This window comes from Mizuhopecten yessoensis, unplaced genomic scaffold (genome assembly GCF_002113885.1).
Source record: "Mizuhopecten yessoensis strain PY_sf001 unplaced genomic scaffold, ASM211388v2 scaffold8469, whole genome shotgun sequence".
In the NCBI taxonomy this organism is placed as follows: domain Eukaryota; kingdom Metazoa; phylum Mollusca; class Bivalvia; order Pectinida; family Pectinidae; genus Mizuhopecten; species Mizuhopecten yessoensis.
The window spans coordinates 148,933-170,463 of NW_018407563.1; the positions used below are offsets into that span (position 1 = coordinate 148,933).

General features: G+C 35.8%; 1 protein-coding gene across 2 annotated transcripts in view; it reads right to left on the reverse strand.

Annotated features, from left to right (window-relative positions):
* Positions 1–5,108: 5,108 nt before the first annotated feature.
* Positions 5,109–21,531, reverse strand: part of LOC110456021 (E3 ubiquitin-protein ligase HECTD3-like) — a 27,715-nt gene continuing 11,292 nt past the window's right edge. The window contains exons 6-18 of one of the 2 annotated variants that reach the window (XM_021506534.1): positions 19,307–19,389; positions 18,052–18,217; positions 15,220–15,301; positions 14,179–14,255; positions 13,548–13,706; positions 12,760–12,928; positions 11,569–11,691; positions 10,845–10,934; positions 9,977–10,180; positions 9,617–9,746; positions 8,330–8,483; positions 6,932–7,000; positions 5,109–5,735 (exon numbers count right to left, since the gene is read on the reverse strand). In XM_021506534.1, coding sequence (XP_021362209.1) covers positions 5,651–5,735; positions 6,932–7,000; positions 8,330–8,483; positions 9,617–9,746; positions 9,977–10,180; positions 10,845–10,934; positions 11,569–11,691; positions 12,760–12,928; positions 13,548–13,706; positions 14,179–14,255; positions 15,220–15,301; positions 18,052–18,217; positions 19,307–19,389 — 1,591 coding nt within the window. In that variant the 3' untranslated portion in view covers positions 5,109–5,650. Of the gene's footprint in view, positions 5,736–6,931; positions 7,001–8,329; positions 8,484–9,616; positions 9,747–9,976; positions 10,181–10,844; positions 10,935–11,568; positions 11,692–12,759; positions 12,929–13,547; positions 13,707–14,178; positions 14,256–15,219; positions 15,302–18,051; positions 18,218–19,300; positions 19,390–21,531 lie in introns of both variants that reach the window. The other variant, XM_021506533.1, reaches the window with a different exon arrangement.

Genomic DNA, 21,531 nt, shown 5'->3' on the forward strand with positions numbered 1-21,531 from the left:
AAACCACTACATAGTTACCGTAAAACCACTACATAGTTACCGCATAAACCACTACATAGTTACTGCAAGATTTGCTTTTCGATCATCTGTTAAAAAAACTTTGCTTAAATGCGTCAATAAGTAAAAGAAATCACATGTACAAGATTCAATGTAGTTTTCTTTGTCGTTTTGAACATAAGGACTGAACTGAAATGTATATTTTAAAGATACATGATGTCCATTTTAATCATGGGTTACATCAATGAGTGTCAACCTCCAATTAATTATTATACACTGATACACCTCTACTTCATTTACTCCATATAATAGTAACTCGTTAAATCGACTCTCACCGCCGTCATTTTACTACCCACGGAATTAGTCCTCTTTCAAAGTCCAAAAACTAAAACACCCTTGCAGACTAATTACTCTCCCAGCAGTTTCTGAACTTCTAAATTAAAATGTTATCAAAATGACCCAGCCAATAAAGTAATACAGTGACGAAGCTTGTATCGACTCTCAAATGTTATTGATCACGAGAAAAGAGTTCAGACTGTTTAAAGAGAAGACAAACAACCGTACATGTAAAGCTCTCGAAGAGATTTCGGAAACTGCAGTAAGATTATTGCTTTTTTTAAAAAAATATCCTTGCGTTTGTATCCATATATAGTAAATGAATTAAAGCATTGAGACATAGTAAAATACACAAAAAACAAAATTTCATATAACAGATACATGTTTTTTTATTGAATTTATTCAATAAAAATCACGCCAGTATACTCATTTATCAAGTGATCACAAATGATATTGTTATTGTTCTTCTGCCGGGCCTGTTTCAACGACGGAAGCATTAGTATCGTGCCTAACATGGTTATTTTACACATCCGTTTTGATTTAATACGAGTGTCGAGAGGACATAGTAAAAACTCACTTTGTCTAACATAGCAACGGCTTAGTTCAAAATATGTAACAAACTACAAACAAAATAAGGGCTGCATTTTCTATAATAATACATTCTCAGTAGAAAAAGCCGTCATGTTAAATAAGTCTTTTGATTAAATATTGCGGGGAGGAAGCAGCCTGTTATTTGATTTTGGTACTGATGAACATTTTTTTCCACCAAAATCATTTACCAAAAAATTGGAAACAATAGTGTAGGAAATAAATTATACAAGTGTTGAGTTCATAACTTAAAACAGATAAATACATTTCCACATAGATTCCAAAGGAAAGCCTAGAGTACGTTATAATATAACGCAGTAAATACACCCATGTTATACATATTGCATATAAACGTGTAATATGGTTTAACGCGACACATTGAAATGACGCCTAAAAGTCCGGATAACATTGTGATGTCAAACACCAAAGATAGGGGCAAGACGGTGCAATAAAAAATATTTGGTGGCAAACAAATAATTTTTGTCTCGTTTCCATTTCCACAGGCTCGCGAAAATGAACAATTCAAAGATTTGCTACATTATCTCATACTAAATGGAAAGTCATACTAAATCTTACATATATATCTTAAATACTTATAAACTTAACAGTGCGCAGGGAAATGAAGTTACAATAACAGTATTTTGTTAAACTTCAGTCATTCACATCACGATAACGATTGTGTGTGTGTGCACAGTTTGAAACTACGTTGGTATCAAACACGTCAAGGTGTGACTATTGAAATGAACTTGCATGACTACTTACGAGATGAGAATAATTTAATATGCCGTATTTTTAAAATGTTGTCCCACTTTCTTAGCAATGGGTTTGGTCAAACATACCTTTACAAGATTGACGAAGCTGCCCTTTGACTTCGTAGAACAGTATGTACAAGTATAAAACATTTACTTCATCGTGTCATTCCAGAAGCTCTTCAGACAAGTAATAACAGTATCTAGGCCACCTATAAATATCACCCCAGGATGGCGTAAAGTAAATTAGATCATGTTACGGTAAAATATTTTAGGTACAAACACCTTATCGAGGCAACACAACACAGGAAATTGTATAAAGGAAACAAATTACATTAAATCTGCGCATAAAAACGTTATAAATTGTTTATTTCATTTGATGTGAGCTTTTATAAAGCAAACAAAATCTTTAGCGAGATTTCAACCTCAAAATTAAAACTGTATTGATTACGATGAGGTTAATTACTGAACATTGTTTACACATTCGCAACTTAAACTTATTGCTATGAAACTTCCATAGGAGTTGGGTAAATGATGTTATGGAAGATCGACAAACGGAGGCAACTGAAATTGTCTGTCCATTACCATCGAAAGATATACTCAAATTATATTGATATACAAAATGAGCAATGTTGTTACAAATTATACACCATAATCTCTTCAATTCTACTCATGATCTTTATTTAAACGTGTCTGCCTAGTGTATCTTAAGCCTTTGATATCCTACCAATCGTTACTGGTATATTGAGATGTCCACTTAAACCAGTTCAATGCTATTATCTTAAATGTATGACATAAAAAGCAAACCATACTATTCGCTATAAAACCATTTCGGTATCGAAAAGCTTAGTATCAACATTGAACAGTGTAGTTATTGCGATAAATATAAATGGCAAAACAATCTTATGGAAGTTAACCAATTCTGACTGGAGTATTGTTGACATTCAGGTACAGTATATCGGTGAACGATACTGTCCAGAATCCAAGGTACAGTATACCGGGGGATCATACTGTCCAGAAACCAAGGTACAGTATATCGAGGAATGATACTATCTAGAAACCAAGGTACCGTATATCGGGGAGCGATATTATCCAAAAACCAAGGTACAGTATATCGGGGAACGATATTAGGGGTGCGATTCTGTCCAGAAACCAAGGTACAGTATATCGAGGAATGATACTATCTAGAAACCAAGGTACCGTATATCGGGGAGCGATATTATCCAAAAACCAAGGTACAGTATATCGGGGAACGATATTAGGGGTGCGATTCTGTCCAGAAACCAAGGTACAGTATATCGAGGAATGATACTGTCTAGAAACCAAGGTACAGTATATCGGGGAGCGATATTATCCAAAAACCAAGGTACTGTATATCGGGGAACGATATTATCCAAAAACCAAGGTACTGTGTATCGAGGAATGATACTGTCCAGAAACCAAAGTACAGTATATCGGGGAGCGATTCTGTCCAGAAACCAAGGTACAGTATATCGGGGCATGATACTGTCTAGAAACCAAAGTACAGTATATTGGGGCATGATACTGTCCAGAAACCAAGGTTAGGTATATCGGGGAGCGATTCTGTCCAGAAACCAATGTTTGAAGGGTAGATCGAAGTGCTGCGCAGTGTGAATGTTGTACACGAGAAAATAAATTGCCAGTTTTTCTCTTACCGTTTTGCTTTGCATGATGACAGCAAATACAATTTCTTTGTTGACATAGATGAAACACTAAGCTAATAAACATGTTATCATAGAAAAGCCAATATTTCTAAGCATCCATTATTTTTCACACAAGACGGACGCTTCACTTTGGAGTGAAGGAAGAGAGGTTATGATTATATCAAAAATGTTTATCAACAGTTGACGGCCACATTATTGACACCTTGATTGGCTGAGTGGTTGGCCTTCACCTTGGACGTTATGGTGTCATTATGTTGTTATGGTGTGGCTTTGTTATTGACATCGCAAATTTTCATAACTTTGGGGAAAAAAACGTGATTGGTATGTACAGCCGACACACATTTTGAACGTTTTGTGCAAAACAATTTACAGGATGTGTTCACAATTTTTCAATAGTTAGGAATAATGATCGATTACACATACAGTATATAATTCCTGAGATACATTCCAGGTGAAGCTCCGTTAAATAAACTTTCCTGCTTTATGGTCAATGTTTTCAATGTTTTCCTGCTTTATGGTCAATGTACACAGCCATTCTCCTTACGGATACCAAGGTACAAATGTCACTAACCGTAACGTAAAGCAACTGATTACAATCCAGGACATTTCCCATATACAGCAATGTCTAATACACAGGGAGAAAGTTTCCTGTATACTGGTAGAGTCCAATACACACTAACCTTCGTTTAGTAAACTAGCAAATATCTTTATTATAAATATCAATATACTGTTAATCAATTAATTGAAATTGAAAAACTGCCACAATATTATACTCATGGATGGGTGATACAAAGCTAATGAAGGGCAATAAGACAGCCCCTCCACACCTAATAGGATTCTATACAATTGTGCTAGTGTAAACTATTTCCGTAGTATGTATTCAGGGTCAGATATAGTTTCTCATTAAGGGTGGGGTCCAACTTTTGGTTGTGGAAGGAGACAGAACTAAGGTAGCTTAACAAGTGTTCAGGTGGACAAATAATTGTTTCCAGTGTTCTGCACAACTGTTTTTCTGAGGTTGTGGTGCTTAGTCTTTTCCGACAAGCAGTGGAAGGCTAAGATTTTTTATTTGAGATGATTAAGATTTTTTATCCGAGATGCTTAACCTTCTGGAACACCTGGGTTTTGAGTCCGAATTATGGTTTGTTGACACTTTAGTGTTCTGTCTGTCATGTAAAACACATATTCAATGTACATAAATATTTGCCTTTCTAAATTTTCTGTAAATTCTATGAATGTCAATACTGAGTGAAGCTACCATATAACACCCACTGGAAGCAGATACTTCAGTTGTAATGCTGCTGTTTGTCCCCGTGTCCAGATCTGCCATGAAAATGTATCTTTGTTGAAAATGACTTCTTGAACCGATTTAATTGACTCCCAATTAAATTGACTCCAGTTAAATTGACTCTTGTTTAAGTTGACTCCTGATTGAGTTGACTCCTGATTGAGTTGACTCCTGAATGAGTTGACTCCTGATTGAGTTGACTCCTGATTGAGTTGACTCCTGAATGAGTTGACTCCTGATTGAGTTGACTCCTGAATGAACTTCATTCATTATAAAACCTTCACCTGTCTACATTCTGGTTTTCCCTCAAATTTAAACAATTATCTTAAAAGCATGCACTTTCCATCATTCTTAAGCATCAAAACAACTTTCACAGCCTCTGTGTTGACAACCTGACTGAAGATGACAGAAAACTCTATAGAACTATAAAATCATTGATGAAGATTCTTTCAAAATGTGTTTGTCTTTATTATGATGATCGGTCATTCCAGATATAAATGGTATGTGGTGGTACATGTACAATGTAGTAGGTGACACTAATAATTGATAACAACGATAGGTACGGATAAAAGGCTCTAAACTAACTTTTAACATGAATATCATGGGCAAGAAAAAGTTGTAGATGGTGAAGATCACAAAAAAGGACCACTCATTTCTGGAATCGTCAGCAATATGTATGAATACAGTATGAAACCAGTGAAGAGATTATGTTTCGATGTCATATGATACTCTTACTTATTATAAACTACAATAATACAATATGTGAGCCAGGCCAACTTATCATCAGAAATAAATTATAGCAAAGCTGCTCGACAATAAAAAGATGTGCATAGCTCGTTTTTTTATAGCTTGTAACATAATAGTTTACACCATCATCGAATCTCCCGTCCCGGAAACCCTACAGAGGACAGTGAACTGCTGAGTTTTTAGTGGTTATTATGGGATGTAAATCACAGATGAACAAACGAATGGAGACATCACAGATTGCTGGCCACACTGTCCACTTATCACTCGTCCCAGGGATTCACATCAGCATCCATATCCATACAGTTATACGATGCGTATCTCAGCTTCTCCTCCGCAATCTTGGCACTTTAAACAATAAACAGTTTTGTAATTTTCAGTAAATAGTATTGCTATACCAGTAATACAAAATTTAAAAGACTATAAGGTGCCTGAATTTCTTCTTTTCTTTTTTGTATTTGATTCTGAAGTGAAACTAACATTATATTCAAACAAATCTTTCATCTCTCATGCTGATTATGTACTAGTCATTACATGATTTTATTAAACAAAAAGGTAGCAAATTGCTACATAACTGGTGTATTTACTGGTGACATGGAGGCACAGGAAAGTGCTACGCTACCTCTAGATGAGTAGAATTGTCTTGCATCATAGAAATCTCATGGCTTTGGTATAGCTAATTAGGAATTCATCAAATTAAAGATTTTAAAGTGTATCAATAAAAACAAAGTAAGTAACTCGGGTTAACCCCATTGTTATTCCTTTCTTGAGCTTTACACACCAAACATAATGCAATACTGTAACTTAATTGTGGGGTTCAAAACAACCAACACCGGAACTTGTTTGGGAGTCATAACACAATTCAGAATAACGAAATATTTTGATAATAAGGATTTAAGGGCCAGACAAGTTGATGAAGTCATATATAATATAAACATCGAATAACTGAAAGTGACTGCTACATCAACCCCCCCCCCCCAAACCCACCCACCCACCCAGATACGATACAATATATTGTTACAGTCCTAGTGAATATAACAGCATGAATACATCTTTAAGAGATTATGGACAGAATACAATCAGTCAAAAGATGTTCACTGATAAGTTTAAGAATCTAAATATTTTTCCTTCATTCCCCTGCTGGGAGTTACTTTTTCCTCCACCCCTTAATATCATAAACACACTCTATACACTACTATTGCTACATGTATCACTTGTGAAGTTGTGGATCAGTAAACCATAAAATATCATACATTTTATGAAGGCCAACACAATAAAGGCATTCTAAAAATATTGTGACAATTATTTTACAATGAATATCATACAAAAGAGAAAAATAAACAAAATACAATAATTGCGTGGTCATAAATAAAGGTCCTGATGACAACAATTTCCCCGAATTTATATTTTTTTTTTTCTTTCTCCGTAGCGATAGCTTCATGAAAAACCTGAATTAAAATACCAAAAATTTAATGTTGCTGAACCTGTCACACCTGACTGAATTTCTAGTCCTTTAATGTACCTTCCCTGATATATGTACTTACCTTGTGTAGTTAGGTAAATACAGAGTGTTTGCACATGTAGATGATTCGGGTAAACAGTCTATAGAATCCCTGAAAAAAATATATACAAATATTCTTAAAATGTGTTCCAGGTCAGAAACTGCAGGCATGATTATTTTAAAGTTTTCACACATTAACTTCATCATTCACTATGTTCAACGACTAGTAAATCATTCATAATGTTCGACTGTAATGAAGAAAAATCTTGTGGATAACATACATAAATAATAGAAAACAAGGAGTAGGAAATGTCTGTTAATACATAAGTGTTATTATATTTGGTGGCAAGTAAGTTTCTAAGGGTGTATGTGTAACATTTTTAACCCACTGATATCTGTACAAATATACCCATTAATTCATGGTTTATATCTTCATGTATATGTCCATGTAGATGTTTCTCGTCAATGAGATATATATTCATGAAAAATAAACTTGGTGTCAACTCGAAATTTTTGGTTTGCTTGTATTTTATGTCCTATTAACAGCTATATATGGTCATTTAAGGATGTGCCAGGTTTTGTTAGTGGAGGAAAGTCTGAGTTTCTGGAGAAAAACCACCGACCTATGGCCAGTACTAAGCGACTGCTCCACGTTGCCTAGGTCTCCAACCCGCGACCCAGTGATGGAGGGCTAGTGGTAGCAGAATGTCAGACGCCTTAACCACTTGGCCACCGCGGCCCATCATCTCAAAAATATGGAGTCTAGTTTCCATCAAGCTTAAGGCTATCTTCATGTAAATATATTTCAGATTTGATTGTGGCGCCACCTTGAATTAAATTACTCAGCTGTGTTGCATGTCATTCGAGTTCTTTACCTTATATAAATATATACTGTATACATTTCTAAATTCATGCAGGGTCACGTTATTATTTCGTGTTTTTGTCAGGAAAATTATGTTCAGTGTAAAATTCGCTGAAAAGGAATTGGTCTGTGATATTTCAACATGTTTAAACTTTTAATTGTGCTCTTATTTCTACAATAATCTTATAGTATTTGTCAATACATTGGAATATCACTGTGGTATTTTAAATATCAGCATTTTAACAGTAAAACTAGGAAAGAGAACTGCATCTTGTACTTTGTATCACACTTTGTCTTCAGTCCCAACCTTGATCCCAAAATGATACCTGGAACTTGAAACTTTTGCTATAGTTGTTGAAATCACAGTTGACTACAAAACACTCGAAAAGAAACACTGTCGCAAAAATTACCACAGGTGTATTTTAGAATAAAAGTATTTTTTTTGTTAAAACACTTCCACAAAAATTACCTGTAATAATACAGGTATATTTCAGAATATAAGTATAGTTTGTTTACTTATCAGTGTGCTTGATGTTTGTATATTGGAACAGCTTAATGTGTCTGTGATTTGTTACTCACCCTTTCCCCGAAGATATATGTACTGGAGCAGGCAGACGCCGTCGACCCGTCACGAAGCGGAGGAAGCGACTACGATCCTCGGTAGAGAAGTTCTTCAGTGATTCCCACATAAACTTCACTCTTGTGTCTGTCTCTTCCACATCGTCATAACGAACTGGAAAACAAGCAGGACAAGTTGATAACTACAGCAGAATTTCACCTTTACCATGGACGGTAACACACAACATGTAGTTTATGGAATAACAATTGTACGTTCTGACTTCTATCGTTGAAAAATATAAACTGAATTTATCTACAACAATTATGAAACAAATTATATCAACTTATATTAATCACTCTTGTTGGCCCGGATGTTAGCGTGCAGAATCTTAATGTGGGAGGAAACCGGAGTACCCGGAAAACTCCCACATGGTCGGGCAGGTGACCCCATACCTTTCCAAGTCCGATAGAGGAACCGAACCCCGGCCACCTTGATGAAAGGCAAGTGGGCTATATCCACTGGGTCACTCGACAACCATTACAATCATTAAACACAAAATCCTTTCCCAAACTGGTATAACATTTTATATATTGATAGAGGAGACATAAAAATTCAATACAACCAATGACATTCTGATGACTATGTGCAATCTGTCATCTTCATCTGATGATAAATTGTGTAAATTGACCTTGAATTTCAAAGATCCTAAGTCGACACTACCGATAACATATCAACTGATCATCTATTGACTCCTTCCTCGTTAAGACAGGCCAATATATCACAATTTTTAACCTGCCACCAATATTTAGGCTCAATTCCAATCATTTATACTTTTGATACAGGATATAACTGAAGAAATTTAAGCTCACACTTGGCTCGATACAAACAGTGTGTAGGTATAATATTTGGGGATCATCGATTACTTTTAATTTTTTGACAATCTTTGTCTCTTTATGGGGATTCCACTAAAACATCTACCAATATCACACGGCAAAACTACAGATTTTGTTAAATATACCATCCATGTCATATCATAGTTTTTACTTTCTACACAAACGGTGTACGTATTTAACGTATCGCAACGTTTCGAGAGCGACTGGTCCCTTTGTCAAGCTATGACTGAGTGAGCGATTTGTAATTTTTACCTGTAAAACGATGTAACAAAATTGTGTCTTTTTTATGTCACTCAAAGAGGAACGTTTTGCCTATCGATAGGCAAAAAAACATACAAATGTACAATGCTACAAATTTTGATGCAACTAAAAGGATTCACTGACCCTATTCTGAGTATTAAAAGTCTGACTTACTTGAGCGTTTGAGGTCGTCTATAGAGATGTCTGGGTCACCGCTGATTCTGTGTTCCAGTTCCTGCCACGTCATCAGGTCGAGGACAGCCTGTGGTACAACCTTCAGTAGGCCTTTCCTTGTAGCTTCCAGCTACACAACAGATTAACAATACAAATCTTATCTCTCAATGTATCCCCTGCAACTACATTTTCTTTTAATTTTTTGGGGGGAAGGGGGAGGGGGGAATCACATCTTTCTATCAGTGTCCAGAGCACTGCTGTTTTTATCTACCTTGCTATACTCAACCAATTTTTTGTGCTTTTTGTGTCAAGAGCACTGCTGTTTATTTATCTTCTCAACCAATTTTGTTTAACTTTTACCTGTTCGTCAGATTCAGCCATGCGTATCTTTCGCACTTTATCACAGTATTCTTTGCGGTCTTCATACATCAAGTCTAACGGATTTCCTTGGTTGTCCACCTTCATCATGACGGCTGTTCCGTCACTCAGCACTGTGCTCCAGGTCCGACCCAGGATTAAGAACTGGTCCTTCTCTATAGTCTCCATACTGTCTATCAGTGTGACCTATACACCAGCACATACACAAAATACAAAGATATTTACCATTCAGTAGACATCAACTCAACTCAAAATACAATGTTCTTAACCGATTGATCTCCTCTATTGTTTAGATTATATTTAGTAGTGGACTCCTTGTTAGGGCAACACCCTTAGGCATATATAGATATTCAAACTGCTGGCAAGGGGAAGCCATAGAAAATCATAATTCAAGGGATGGTTGATATTAGAAGGAAATCCCATATAAAATAGAGGAAAACTTCAACAACCTTGGTCCAGATTATTTTTGGACACAGAAAAAAGGAAGTTACCCGGGCAACTAGGGCAACACCCCTGGGTCCGCCACTGACACCAAACTCACCACATACACAAAATACAATGTTATATACCAATCAATAGACATCAACTCACCACATACACAAAATACAATGTTCTTTACCAATCAATAGACATCAACTCACCAAACACACAAAATACAATGTTATTTACCAATCAATAGACATCAACTCAACACATACACAAAATACAATGTTCTTTACCAATCAACAGACATCAACTCACCACATTCGTCATTCATAAGTCGTGGACAAAAACTATACTGTTTATCGGTGTGATATTTACATGGTATCACTCTATACAAACTATAATTATGGGGAACATTTCGTTTTACCTCAGCAGCATCAACTGTGTTGAAGTTTCTGGACCAAGAAACTGTTTCTCCAGCTAACCGTTTCCATACAAACGACGGGAAAGCAAGGATCTGTAAAACGCAAACAATTATTTTATTGACCTAAATCGGAGAACATCTTGCTACATTGTACCGGTAATTGTATAACAAAACACATTGTAACAAACACAACCTAATGTATATTACTGGTAACCAAAATGAGACACTGAGTTTATAATTGATTAAAACGAAACCTAAATATAATAGAAATACTAATTCCCCGTATGAACCACCTTGGTTACCCGTAACTTTATTCAAGGGGCTTTGTATTGCCTGGCCTCTGTAACAATGTCTAGATCGCACTGTACAAATGGTGTCAGAACAAAATCTTTTCCTGTATAAAGTTTTCCTGTATAAAAATTCCACAATTTTAACTTAGAAAAGTACATGTGTATATCTGGTAGAGAATTAGCTTTGAGAAAAACAGATAGCTTTCGATTCTCCAAAAGAGTTTTTTTTTAATGCAGACTGTTCACAATATAGTGTACTTGATATAACAATTCTCGTTTTCGTTGACCACTTATCACCTCAAACATTTCCTTTATCTGTTTTTCCAAGCATGTCCTTTGTATATCCTCCCAGATGTATTCCTGAATGCTCTAACGACAAAATTCAAGATGACAAAAGTGTTTGCATGATGAGGAGAATATAACAACACAATTCCTACCAGATTCTCCTTGCCGCGGAGACAAGCTCCCATTAGCTGGCCTATCCACTCATACTTGGCGAATTCCTTACAGGCAGGGTTCAGGATGTACACGTCCTTGTTTACATTGGAGTCGTCTCGCAACTTAAACAAGAAGCACAAATTACGATAAAAAAATATATGATGCAACAGTCATTTACAATCGTAACAAAATCTTTAATAGTCAGAGGCAAACTACACTGTACTAGTGACATGAAGATCTAACCAAAATAATGGGAGAGTTTCTGGATTCAATTGTTATAATACAATATTTATTCCTATAAACAAGTGTCTGAGGAGCCTAGATAACTCCCTTGGGTTCTTTAGAGGCTTCACCCTGTCCCCAGAGTAGGGGTTGGATATGTCACCCAGTTTACCTATATAATGTTGAGTCCCCCAGGCCTAGGGATGCTCCATACAGATTTTATCAAAATCCATTCAACTATACTGATTTAGTTATCTTACAACAAAACAAAACATGAGAGATAAATGATGCCATGCCATGGTAGAAGATCACTTGCCCTTTGAGTGAGCTAAAAACAAATTAAGTGAACTGTGGCTTACCTGGTTTTTAATACAGAGGTCATTTTCCTTGACCTAGTTTGCACATATATTGCAATTCATAAATATTTTCATTTATCTATACATATACTTTACTCTAAAATATTTCCACATACACATGTACTAAATATTGTATATGATATTTGCATAGATTTTATTGTTACTGAAGTTCCTCTTTATAGTTTAAGGATCCCTGTTCCACGGTGGTTTTTCCTATATAGAGCAACCTCCCTTTAACTTCTGTTTGGATATATAGAAACTGTAGCACAATTGGGCCAAGACAATTCCGTTGATAGCTACATGTTGATAGCTCAATAGATAAGAGCAATATTATAACAATCTGAAGTCCGGGGTTCGAATCCTGGTCTAGCTACGCTGATTTTTTCAACTCAAGCCACTGTTGTTGATTGTAATTTGTTTATTTCATCTTTGTTTTTTCTCAAAAAGGTCCCGCATGGTATGTTTATCTTTTCAGAAATAATTTAGCAAAGCTATGGTCATGCCGAAAAGACAGTTTCCAACACTTATTTACAGTTTTTGGCAGGGGTACAGGGATCCTTAATAGTGCTTTCATACATTATGACCTTTGATAACGAGAACACATGATTTTACCTGATTAGGAGCTCTGATGAAGAAAGGCAACGGGAGGGGCTTATCGGCTGACATAGGACAGAGTTCCTCTGCTAGATCAGACAAACTGTCCCTGAATCCACCGCCCTGGTCGATCACCCCCTCCGACATAAACTTACACTCCCACCATTGTTCATATCGTGATGTCCATCTAAACGGAACAGGAGAAAAATGTAGAGAAAAATACAGCTTGTCAAACTCTTAAACACAACACCGACCCTTCAAAATCAGTACTCATATGGCATGGGTTGTTTTGTTAGTTTACAATATGATAACGATTTCTACACGTTTCTGATTTTATACAAAACTGAATCTGTGAATGCCAGTTTGTACATGCAGTAATCTCCTTTACAGTATCATACATATAGAGGATCGGTCATAAGTTTCCCGTCATATTAGATTTATGATACAAGTTTTGAATTTTTCGTGTTTACGAGCCTTTGGCGAGCAAATATCAAAAATCCAAAACGAGTATCTTAAATCTAATGTGAAGGGAAACGAATGACGGATTCTTTTTATCATATAATACAAAGTAAACTGTGAAATTGTGATCTGAAACGAATATTTTGCACTTGGCCGCCTCTGAAACAATGAATATTGTGTCCGCTTCACAATGACGTGACATCACATTAATTGTTCCTATTCGATTGTGACGTCAATCCCGGAGTGATATTGCACACGTTACATAAATATAATTTATGTGATGACTTTATGACACATAACACGGTATTCATATGATAAATACAATTACATCTGACACAAACTTTTACCTGTAATTTAAAGGTTTTGCCGTCCTGTCTCGAGGTTTCAAGCCCTCATAAATTTGCAGAAAAATTGTGTTTCTAAAGTCTGAATCCTGAGTTGGACTACAGCGGTGCTCCATGGCTGCTCGGCGGTTTATAAATAGTTTCGGTATCTCTGCTGGTCGTCTGTAACAAAAAAGAATATTCAAATTTAACAAATGTTTAACTTTCATACTGAATGACCAAATTGGTTTTTATTGCAGGCAAGGTGTATCATCACTGATGTCAACCATGACCCCATTTTGTTGCATTTGGGGACAGTAACATTTAAATAATAGAACTCCGAGAACAACACTCTGATGGAGTTATTTACAAGGTTAGTACTTACTCAGATGACGATTCCTAGGACTCGGAGAACAACACTTTGATAAGTTATTTAGGAGGTAAATACTCACTCAGATGAGGATTCCTAGGCCTCGGAGAACAACACTTTGATAAGTTATTTAGGAGGTAAATACTCACTCAGATGACAATTCCGAGGCCTCAAAGAACAACACTTTGATGGAGTTATTTACGAGGTAAATACTCACTCAGATGATGATTCCTAGGACTCGGAGAACAACACTTTGATGAAGTTATTTACGAGGCAAATACTTACTCAGATGACGATTCCTTGATGAACGTTTCTATGAGATTAAGGCGTTTCTTCGACAACGGCAAAAGTTGTCTCACCAACTACGAACGAAAACAAGATTGCTACCTCAACAATTTATATCCGTGAAAAACAACACATAGAAACAAAAAGAATGAATATTGTAAGTTATAGGCTAACTGTAAGCTTCTCTTCCACGTAAATATATCAGAAAAAGGGATTAAATCCCACAAAAAGAGTAAAAATAAAGTTAATGCAAATCAAGGTGCAACACTTACCTGAGGTACAGTGTGCTGATGAAATGTCAAAAGTTTAATAAATTTTGTTACTGATACTGGCTAGTATATATATATATAGATTTTACTAAAAATGTATCTAACAAAATTATCAAAATTAAAAAATAAATCCCAAGCACTCACTTTCCTAAAGTACCAATCATGTATGCCATGTTTCACAAATGTCAACTAATAATTAAGGTAAGTTTCGGTAAAAAATGTTGAACAACTCAGTGTTGACCTTTGACCCTTGTTGTGACTATATGACCTTGGAAGTATTGTCCTTCCTTAATATTATCAGAGTCCTCTTTATTAAGTTATATAAAATTACCTTCAGTGGTTATAAGATGTAATGATCTAGATTGAGTGAAAATCACTGAACCAACTTTTCGCAGTTACAGGTCCTATTTCCTCATTGAGGCAGTGGTACAGTATCTTACTCAAGTACAAAAGCACCACTATCATTGCAGCTAGGCGTCAGTAGTTTTTTTCTACATCAATTATACAACAGCCTATTCCTACATGCATATGGAAAATATAACATTTCATTTTATTGAAATTGGGAAGATGTTCCTCATTTCTTCTTCAATTTTGGTAAATAAGGCATTTGTTTTCTAGGGGAAGCAGCCTGTATTATTGGGCTGTAAAACTATAAAAAATAAAAATCCACACCTTTAACTTTCTCCCTAAAGGGCAGGCACACTAACGACCTCATAATTCATCCCCTCCTACACTGGCACAAGCACACCTGTGTTTTGTTCTCTATACTGACCTCTAACGAGCTGTAAGATCCTATAGAGTATTCCCAGGCAGGAACTATATAAGGTAAAACACTGTCTAATATCACCATCAACCTGTAACATTAAACACAATAATGGATTTTATTTCATAGGGAATACTTCACATGTCACTGTCCGATGTCACAGATTTATTATATTTCATAGGGAATCCTTCACATGTCACTGGCCGATGTCACAGATTTATAAGATTTCATAGGGAATATTTCACATGTCACTGTTCAATGTCACAGATTTATTATATTTCATAGGGAATACTGCCCATGTCACTGTCCGATCTCACAGTGAATAATATTTCCTAGGGAATACTTCACAGGTCACTGTCCGATGTCAAAGAATTATAATATTTCATAGGAAATACTTCACATGTCACCGTCCGATGTCACAGATTCACGATATTTCATAGGGAATACTACACATGTCACTGTCCTATGTCACAGATTTATGATATTTCATAGGGAATGCTTCACATGTCACTGACTGATGTCACAGATTCACGATATTTCATAGGGAATTCTTCCCATGTCACTGTCCGATGTTACAGATTTATGATATTTCATGGGGAATACTTCACATGGCACTGTCTGATGTCACAAATTCATGATATTTCATAGGGAATATTTCACATGTCACTGTTCGATGTCACAGATTTATGCTATTTCATAGGGAATCCTTCACATGTCACTGTTCGATGTCACAGATTTATTATATTTCATAGGGAATACTGCCCATGTCACTGTCCGATGCCACAGATTTATAATATTTAATAGGGAATACTTCACCTGTCACTGTCCGATGGCACAGATTCATGATATTTCATAGGGAATACTGCCCATGTCACTGTCCGATGCCACAGATTTATAATATTTAATAGGGAATACTTCACCTGTCACTGTCCGATGGCACAGATTCATGATATTTCATAGGGAATGCTTCACATGTCACTGTACGATGTCACAGATTTACGATATTTCATAGGGAATCCTTCACATGTCACTGACTGATGTCACAGATTTATGCTATTTCATAGGGAATGCTTCACATGTCACTGTACGATGTCACAGATTTATATTATTTCATAGGGAATTCTTCCCATGTCACTGTTCGAGGTCACAGATTTATAATATTTAATAGGGAATACTTCACCTGTCACTGTCCGATGCCACAGATTTATAATATTTCATAAGGAATACTTCACATATCACTGTCCGATGTCAAAGAATTATAATATTTCATAAGGAATACTTCACATGGCACTGTCTGATGTCACAAATTCATGATATTTCATAGGGAATACTTCACATGTCACTGTCCGATGTCACAGTGAATAATATTTCATAGGGAATACTTCACATGTCACTGTCCGATGTCACAGTGAATAATATTTCATAGGGAATTCTTCACATGTCACTGTTCGATGTCACAGATTTATGATATTTCATAGGGAATTCTTCACATGTCACTGTTCGATGTCACAGATTTATGATATTTCATAGGGAATTCTTCACATGTCACTGTTCGATGTCACAGATTTATGATATTTCATAGGGAATTCTTCACATGTCACTGTTCGATGTCACAGATTTATAATGTTTCATAGGGAATACTTCACATGTCACTGTCCGATGTCACAGTGAATAATATTTCATAGGGAATACTACACATGTCACTGTCCGATGTCACAGATTTATAAGATTTCATAGGGAATACTTCACATGTCACTGTCTGATGTCACAGATTCATGATATTTCATAGGGAATGCTTCACATGTCACTGTCCGATGTCACAGATTTATAAGATTTCATAGGGAATACTTCACATGTCACTGTCCGATGTCACAGATTTACGATATTTCATAGGGAATACTTCACATGTGACTGTCCGATGTCACAGATTTATAATATTTCCTAGGGAATACTTCACATGTCACTGTCCGATGTCACAGTGAATAATATTTCATAGGGAATTCTTCACATGTCACTGTCCGATGTCACAGATTTACGATATTTCATAGGGAATACTTCACATGTGACTGTCCGATGTCCCAGATTTATAATATTTCATAGGGAATACTTCACATTTCACTGTCCGATGTCACAGATTTATAATATTTCATAAGGAATACTTCACATGTCACTGTCCGATGTCACAGATTTACGATATTTCATAGGGAATACTTCACATGTGACTGTCCGATGTCACAGATTTATAATATTTCATAAGGAATACTTCACATGTCACTGTCCGATGTCACAGTGAATAATATTTCATAGGGAATACTTCACATGTCACTGTTCGATGACACAGATTTATAATATTTCATAGGGAATACTACACATGTCACTGTTCGATGTCACAGATTTATGATATTTCATAGGGAATACCTCACATGTCACTGTCCGATGTCACAGATTCATAATATTTCATAGGGAATACTTCACATGTCACTATCCGATGTCACAGATTTATAATATTTCATAGGAAATACTTCACATGTCACTGTCCGATGTCACAGATTTACGATATTTCATAGGGAATACTTCACATGTGACTGTCCGATGTCCCAGATTTATAATATTTCATAGGGAATACTTCACATGTCACTGTGCGATGTCACAGATTTATAATATTTCATAGGGAATACTTCACATGTCACTGTCCGATGTCACAGATTTATAATATTTCATTGTACATGTCTCAAGCTTGCTCAAACTTAGTGTGAATCTTACACAATAAAACGTCCTTACTTTTATACCATTTACATGACATCATAAATAACTTTGCTACAGATCCTGCCTGTTCGTTACCTTTGTAGAAGTAATGACCGTCTGTAGAGCTGATCTGGGGGATAGGGTTCCAGTTTGGGATATCTTACTAAGTTCTCTCCCTTGAAAAAGTCTCTATCAAACCCCAGATAGCGGCCCTCTGACGAGGAGATCTTTATGCCACGTATTCTTGTGTCAATACCTCCAGCTAAAACAGAAGGTTTATCAATTCAAACTAAAATTTAAAAACGACTACGGAAAATCTAACGACTGTCTATGAAATGTTCTTCTCTGTGTACATTGTAACTTTTGTATCACTAAATCCGTCCAGCCTTAAGGTTTTGTTAGGTATCACTACCTTTAATAACAAAGCATTATTGTTATTGAAATTGGGAAGATATTCCTTATCTTAATCTTCATGTTGGGAAAATGAAGAACTTTGTGCTAGGGAAGCAGCCTGTCTCTGACTGTAAAACAGACAAAAAATATCACTTATTACATACTTCAATTGTTACTTATTATTTAATAATAATTAACACATGTTTTTATAAAATGCTGATACATCATGTTTTGTTTTCATACTCATCACATTCATACATTGTAAAAGTTCCAGACAAACCATGATACGAAAAATGAACCAAGGACCATTACTCATTATAAAGCAAGCATGTTTGACCTGAACAATTCAATATGCAACACTCCACTATCCTTAAGGGTACGTACTCATATACAGATTTCGGCAACTGCAGTCAAATACAGGAGATTTCATATGGATAGTGTGATTCATGGTGAACACAGAGCCATAACTCCAGTCTTTAGTAGGGCATAAGATCTAGACCCACTTCAGTATCTATGCGACACTCTGCCAGCCTATTCCCATTCATGTACAAAATTTGGCAATTGTAGGCAAGAAGGGTATGAATCATGTCCTACACAAAAGTGACTCACAAACTGACAGACAGACCCTCTGGTAGTTCAGACTGAGGACTAACAAAGTACCCCCGGTATATACAATTATTACATACACTTTCTGTGGATAGGTGAAACATCCAGAGTTGAGTGTCATATGAAAAACACAATTCAATCTTCACAACATTGTACAGGTTAACAATACAAATCACTCATGCATGCAGTCATAGCTTGACAAAGGGACCAATCGGTCTTGAAACATTGTCACACATTTGATATGTACATTGTTTGTGTACAAAGTAAAACTTTGATATTACGGTATACATTTTTATATTAAATATAGTTTCCAAACTTATAAATCTTATTGAAGATAAAAATGTACCTTTACATTCTTTTATGAGGATCATGATGATGGGGAAATGTTCTGTCATGTTTTCTAATATTGTAATATCTTCCACGTCTTTTACTTCCCTGAAATGTATAACATTCAAAAATTAAGTCAATGTGTTTATCTCAATTGCAGAGCATGATCACATTTTTTCCAATGGAAAATGCAATGCTCCAAAACAAAATCATAAATAAACAGAATTGTAATATTTACTTTCTTTTATACTAGGCATTTATAACCAAAAAATTCACTTGCTGGTTATAAATGTCTCTGTATGTTACGGCTGTATATTGATGAAAATAATTGATATGACATATATTATAGGATCAATCATTTATATAATTATAAGGGTAATATCTATCAAAACCTTGTGAGCAATGGAGAAAGTACTGCTTACTTCGTCAGAGACTGCACCAAGGTCTGTATAGTGATTCTTCCTTACTCAAAATAATCTTTTAGCAGAGACTATGTGGTATTTCCCCCATTTGAGTATGTCTATTTTTAATACTTTTGTGGAAAAGCCTGCCAAATAGTGCATCATAAAATAAATTTACATCAGATTTTACAGACATGCCACGTTATTTCTTGCTCACATTTAATTTTTTAGAATTGAAAATCAACCAAACTGAAATATTGACATTTCCACTACACACAGCCTAGATGTTTCTACCGGGCCCAATCTCTGTTATTTCCGTATAACATACATTGGGCCATTGTGACGTCGCTACACTTATGACGTCATAACTGTAACGTTGGAGATTGCACTGCTCCACTGTCAACTAGTGGCTGTTCTCTGTATGGATTTACCCCGACGTTGAAACATGCTCAGACTAATATTATGTCTTTATTTCTGCGTAAACTGTAATTTGATTAACATAAAATGTTAATATAAGGATTGGTTGTCATATTTTTGACATGCATTGGTGTGTGACATACATTGGCTTACCTACATATTTAACATGGGTCGCTAGCGCACACCATTCAATATATAGGTAAGCCAATGTATGTAACACACCAATGCATGTCAAAAATATGACAACCAATCCTTAAATAACAGCTGGTGGGAAAGTAAAAGGATATAATGTATGTACACCCATCTAGACCACTGACAGCAGTGTGTAACATTGACCCATCTAGACCACTGACTGCAGTGTGTAACATTGACCCATCTAGACCACTGACTGCAGTGTGTAACATTGACCCATCTACCCTCAATGACCACAGCATAGTATCATCAACACAAGTTGTCTACGACTAGTAAACATATGAGGATTGAATAACGTTTTTTTCAATTTCATACCGGTACTGGCCATGGCATGAACATTGAAAAAATGCTGTTCAATCCTTAAATTTACATTCTAAATATTTAGTTATTATTGACCTAAATATAGATATTCCCATTTATTTTGATATTTAAGTGTCAGTTTCGTCAGTGCAAACAGGATTCCTGGAACAGCTTAACGTCACCAAAATGTTTGACTATAACAGTTCTCTTATGTTAATCGAGTCAGAAGGAGAAGCTTCAAAATGACACTGATTGATGATAGGTCTATGAACCCAATTTCATTGACGCAATTTCTTTTGGTAATGCTTATAGAGGAACTTGCAGTGGAAATGTAAATATGGTGTAATACAGTAACAAAAACCTGTCGAGGACCAGTGATCATATTGTATAAAACTGAACAGTCGAGGACCAGTGATACATGTAGTAGTGTATAAAACTGACCAGTCTAGTGCCAGTGATAGTAGTGTATAAAACTGACCACTCTAGTACCAATGATAGTGGTGGATAGAACTGACCAGTCGAGGACCAGTGATAGTAGTGTATAAAACTGAACAGTCTAGGACTAGTGATAGTTGTGTATGAAACTGACCAGTCTAGTACCAGTGATAGTAGTGTATAAAACTGACCAGTCTACGACCAATGATAGTAGTGTATAAAACTGACCAGTATAGGACCAGTGATAGTAGTGTATAAAACTGAACAGTATAGTACCAGTGATAGTAGTGTATAAAACTGACCAGTCTACGACCAATGATAGTAGTGTATAAAACTGACCAGTCTAGTACCAGTGATAGTAGTGTATAAAACTGACCAGTCTAGGACAGTCTAGTACCAGTGAAAGTAGTGTATAAAACTGACCAGTCTAGTACCAGTGATAGTAGTGTATAAAACTGACCAGTCTAGTACCAATGATAGTAGTGTATAAAACTGACCAGTCTAG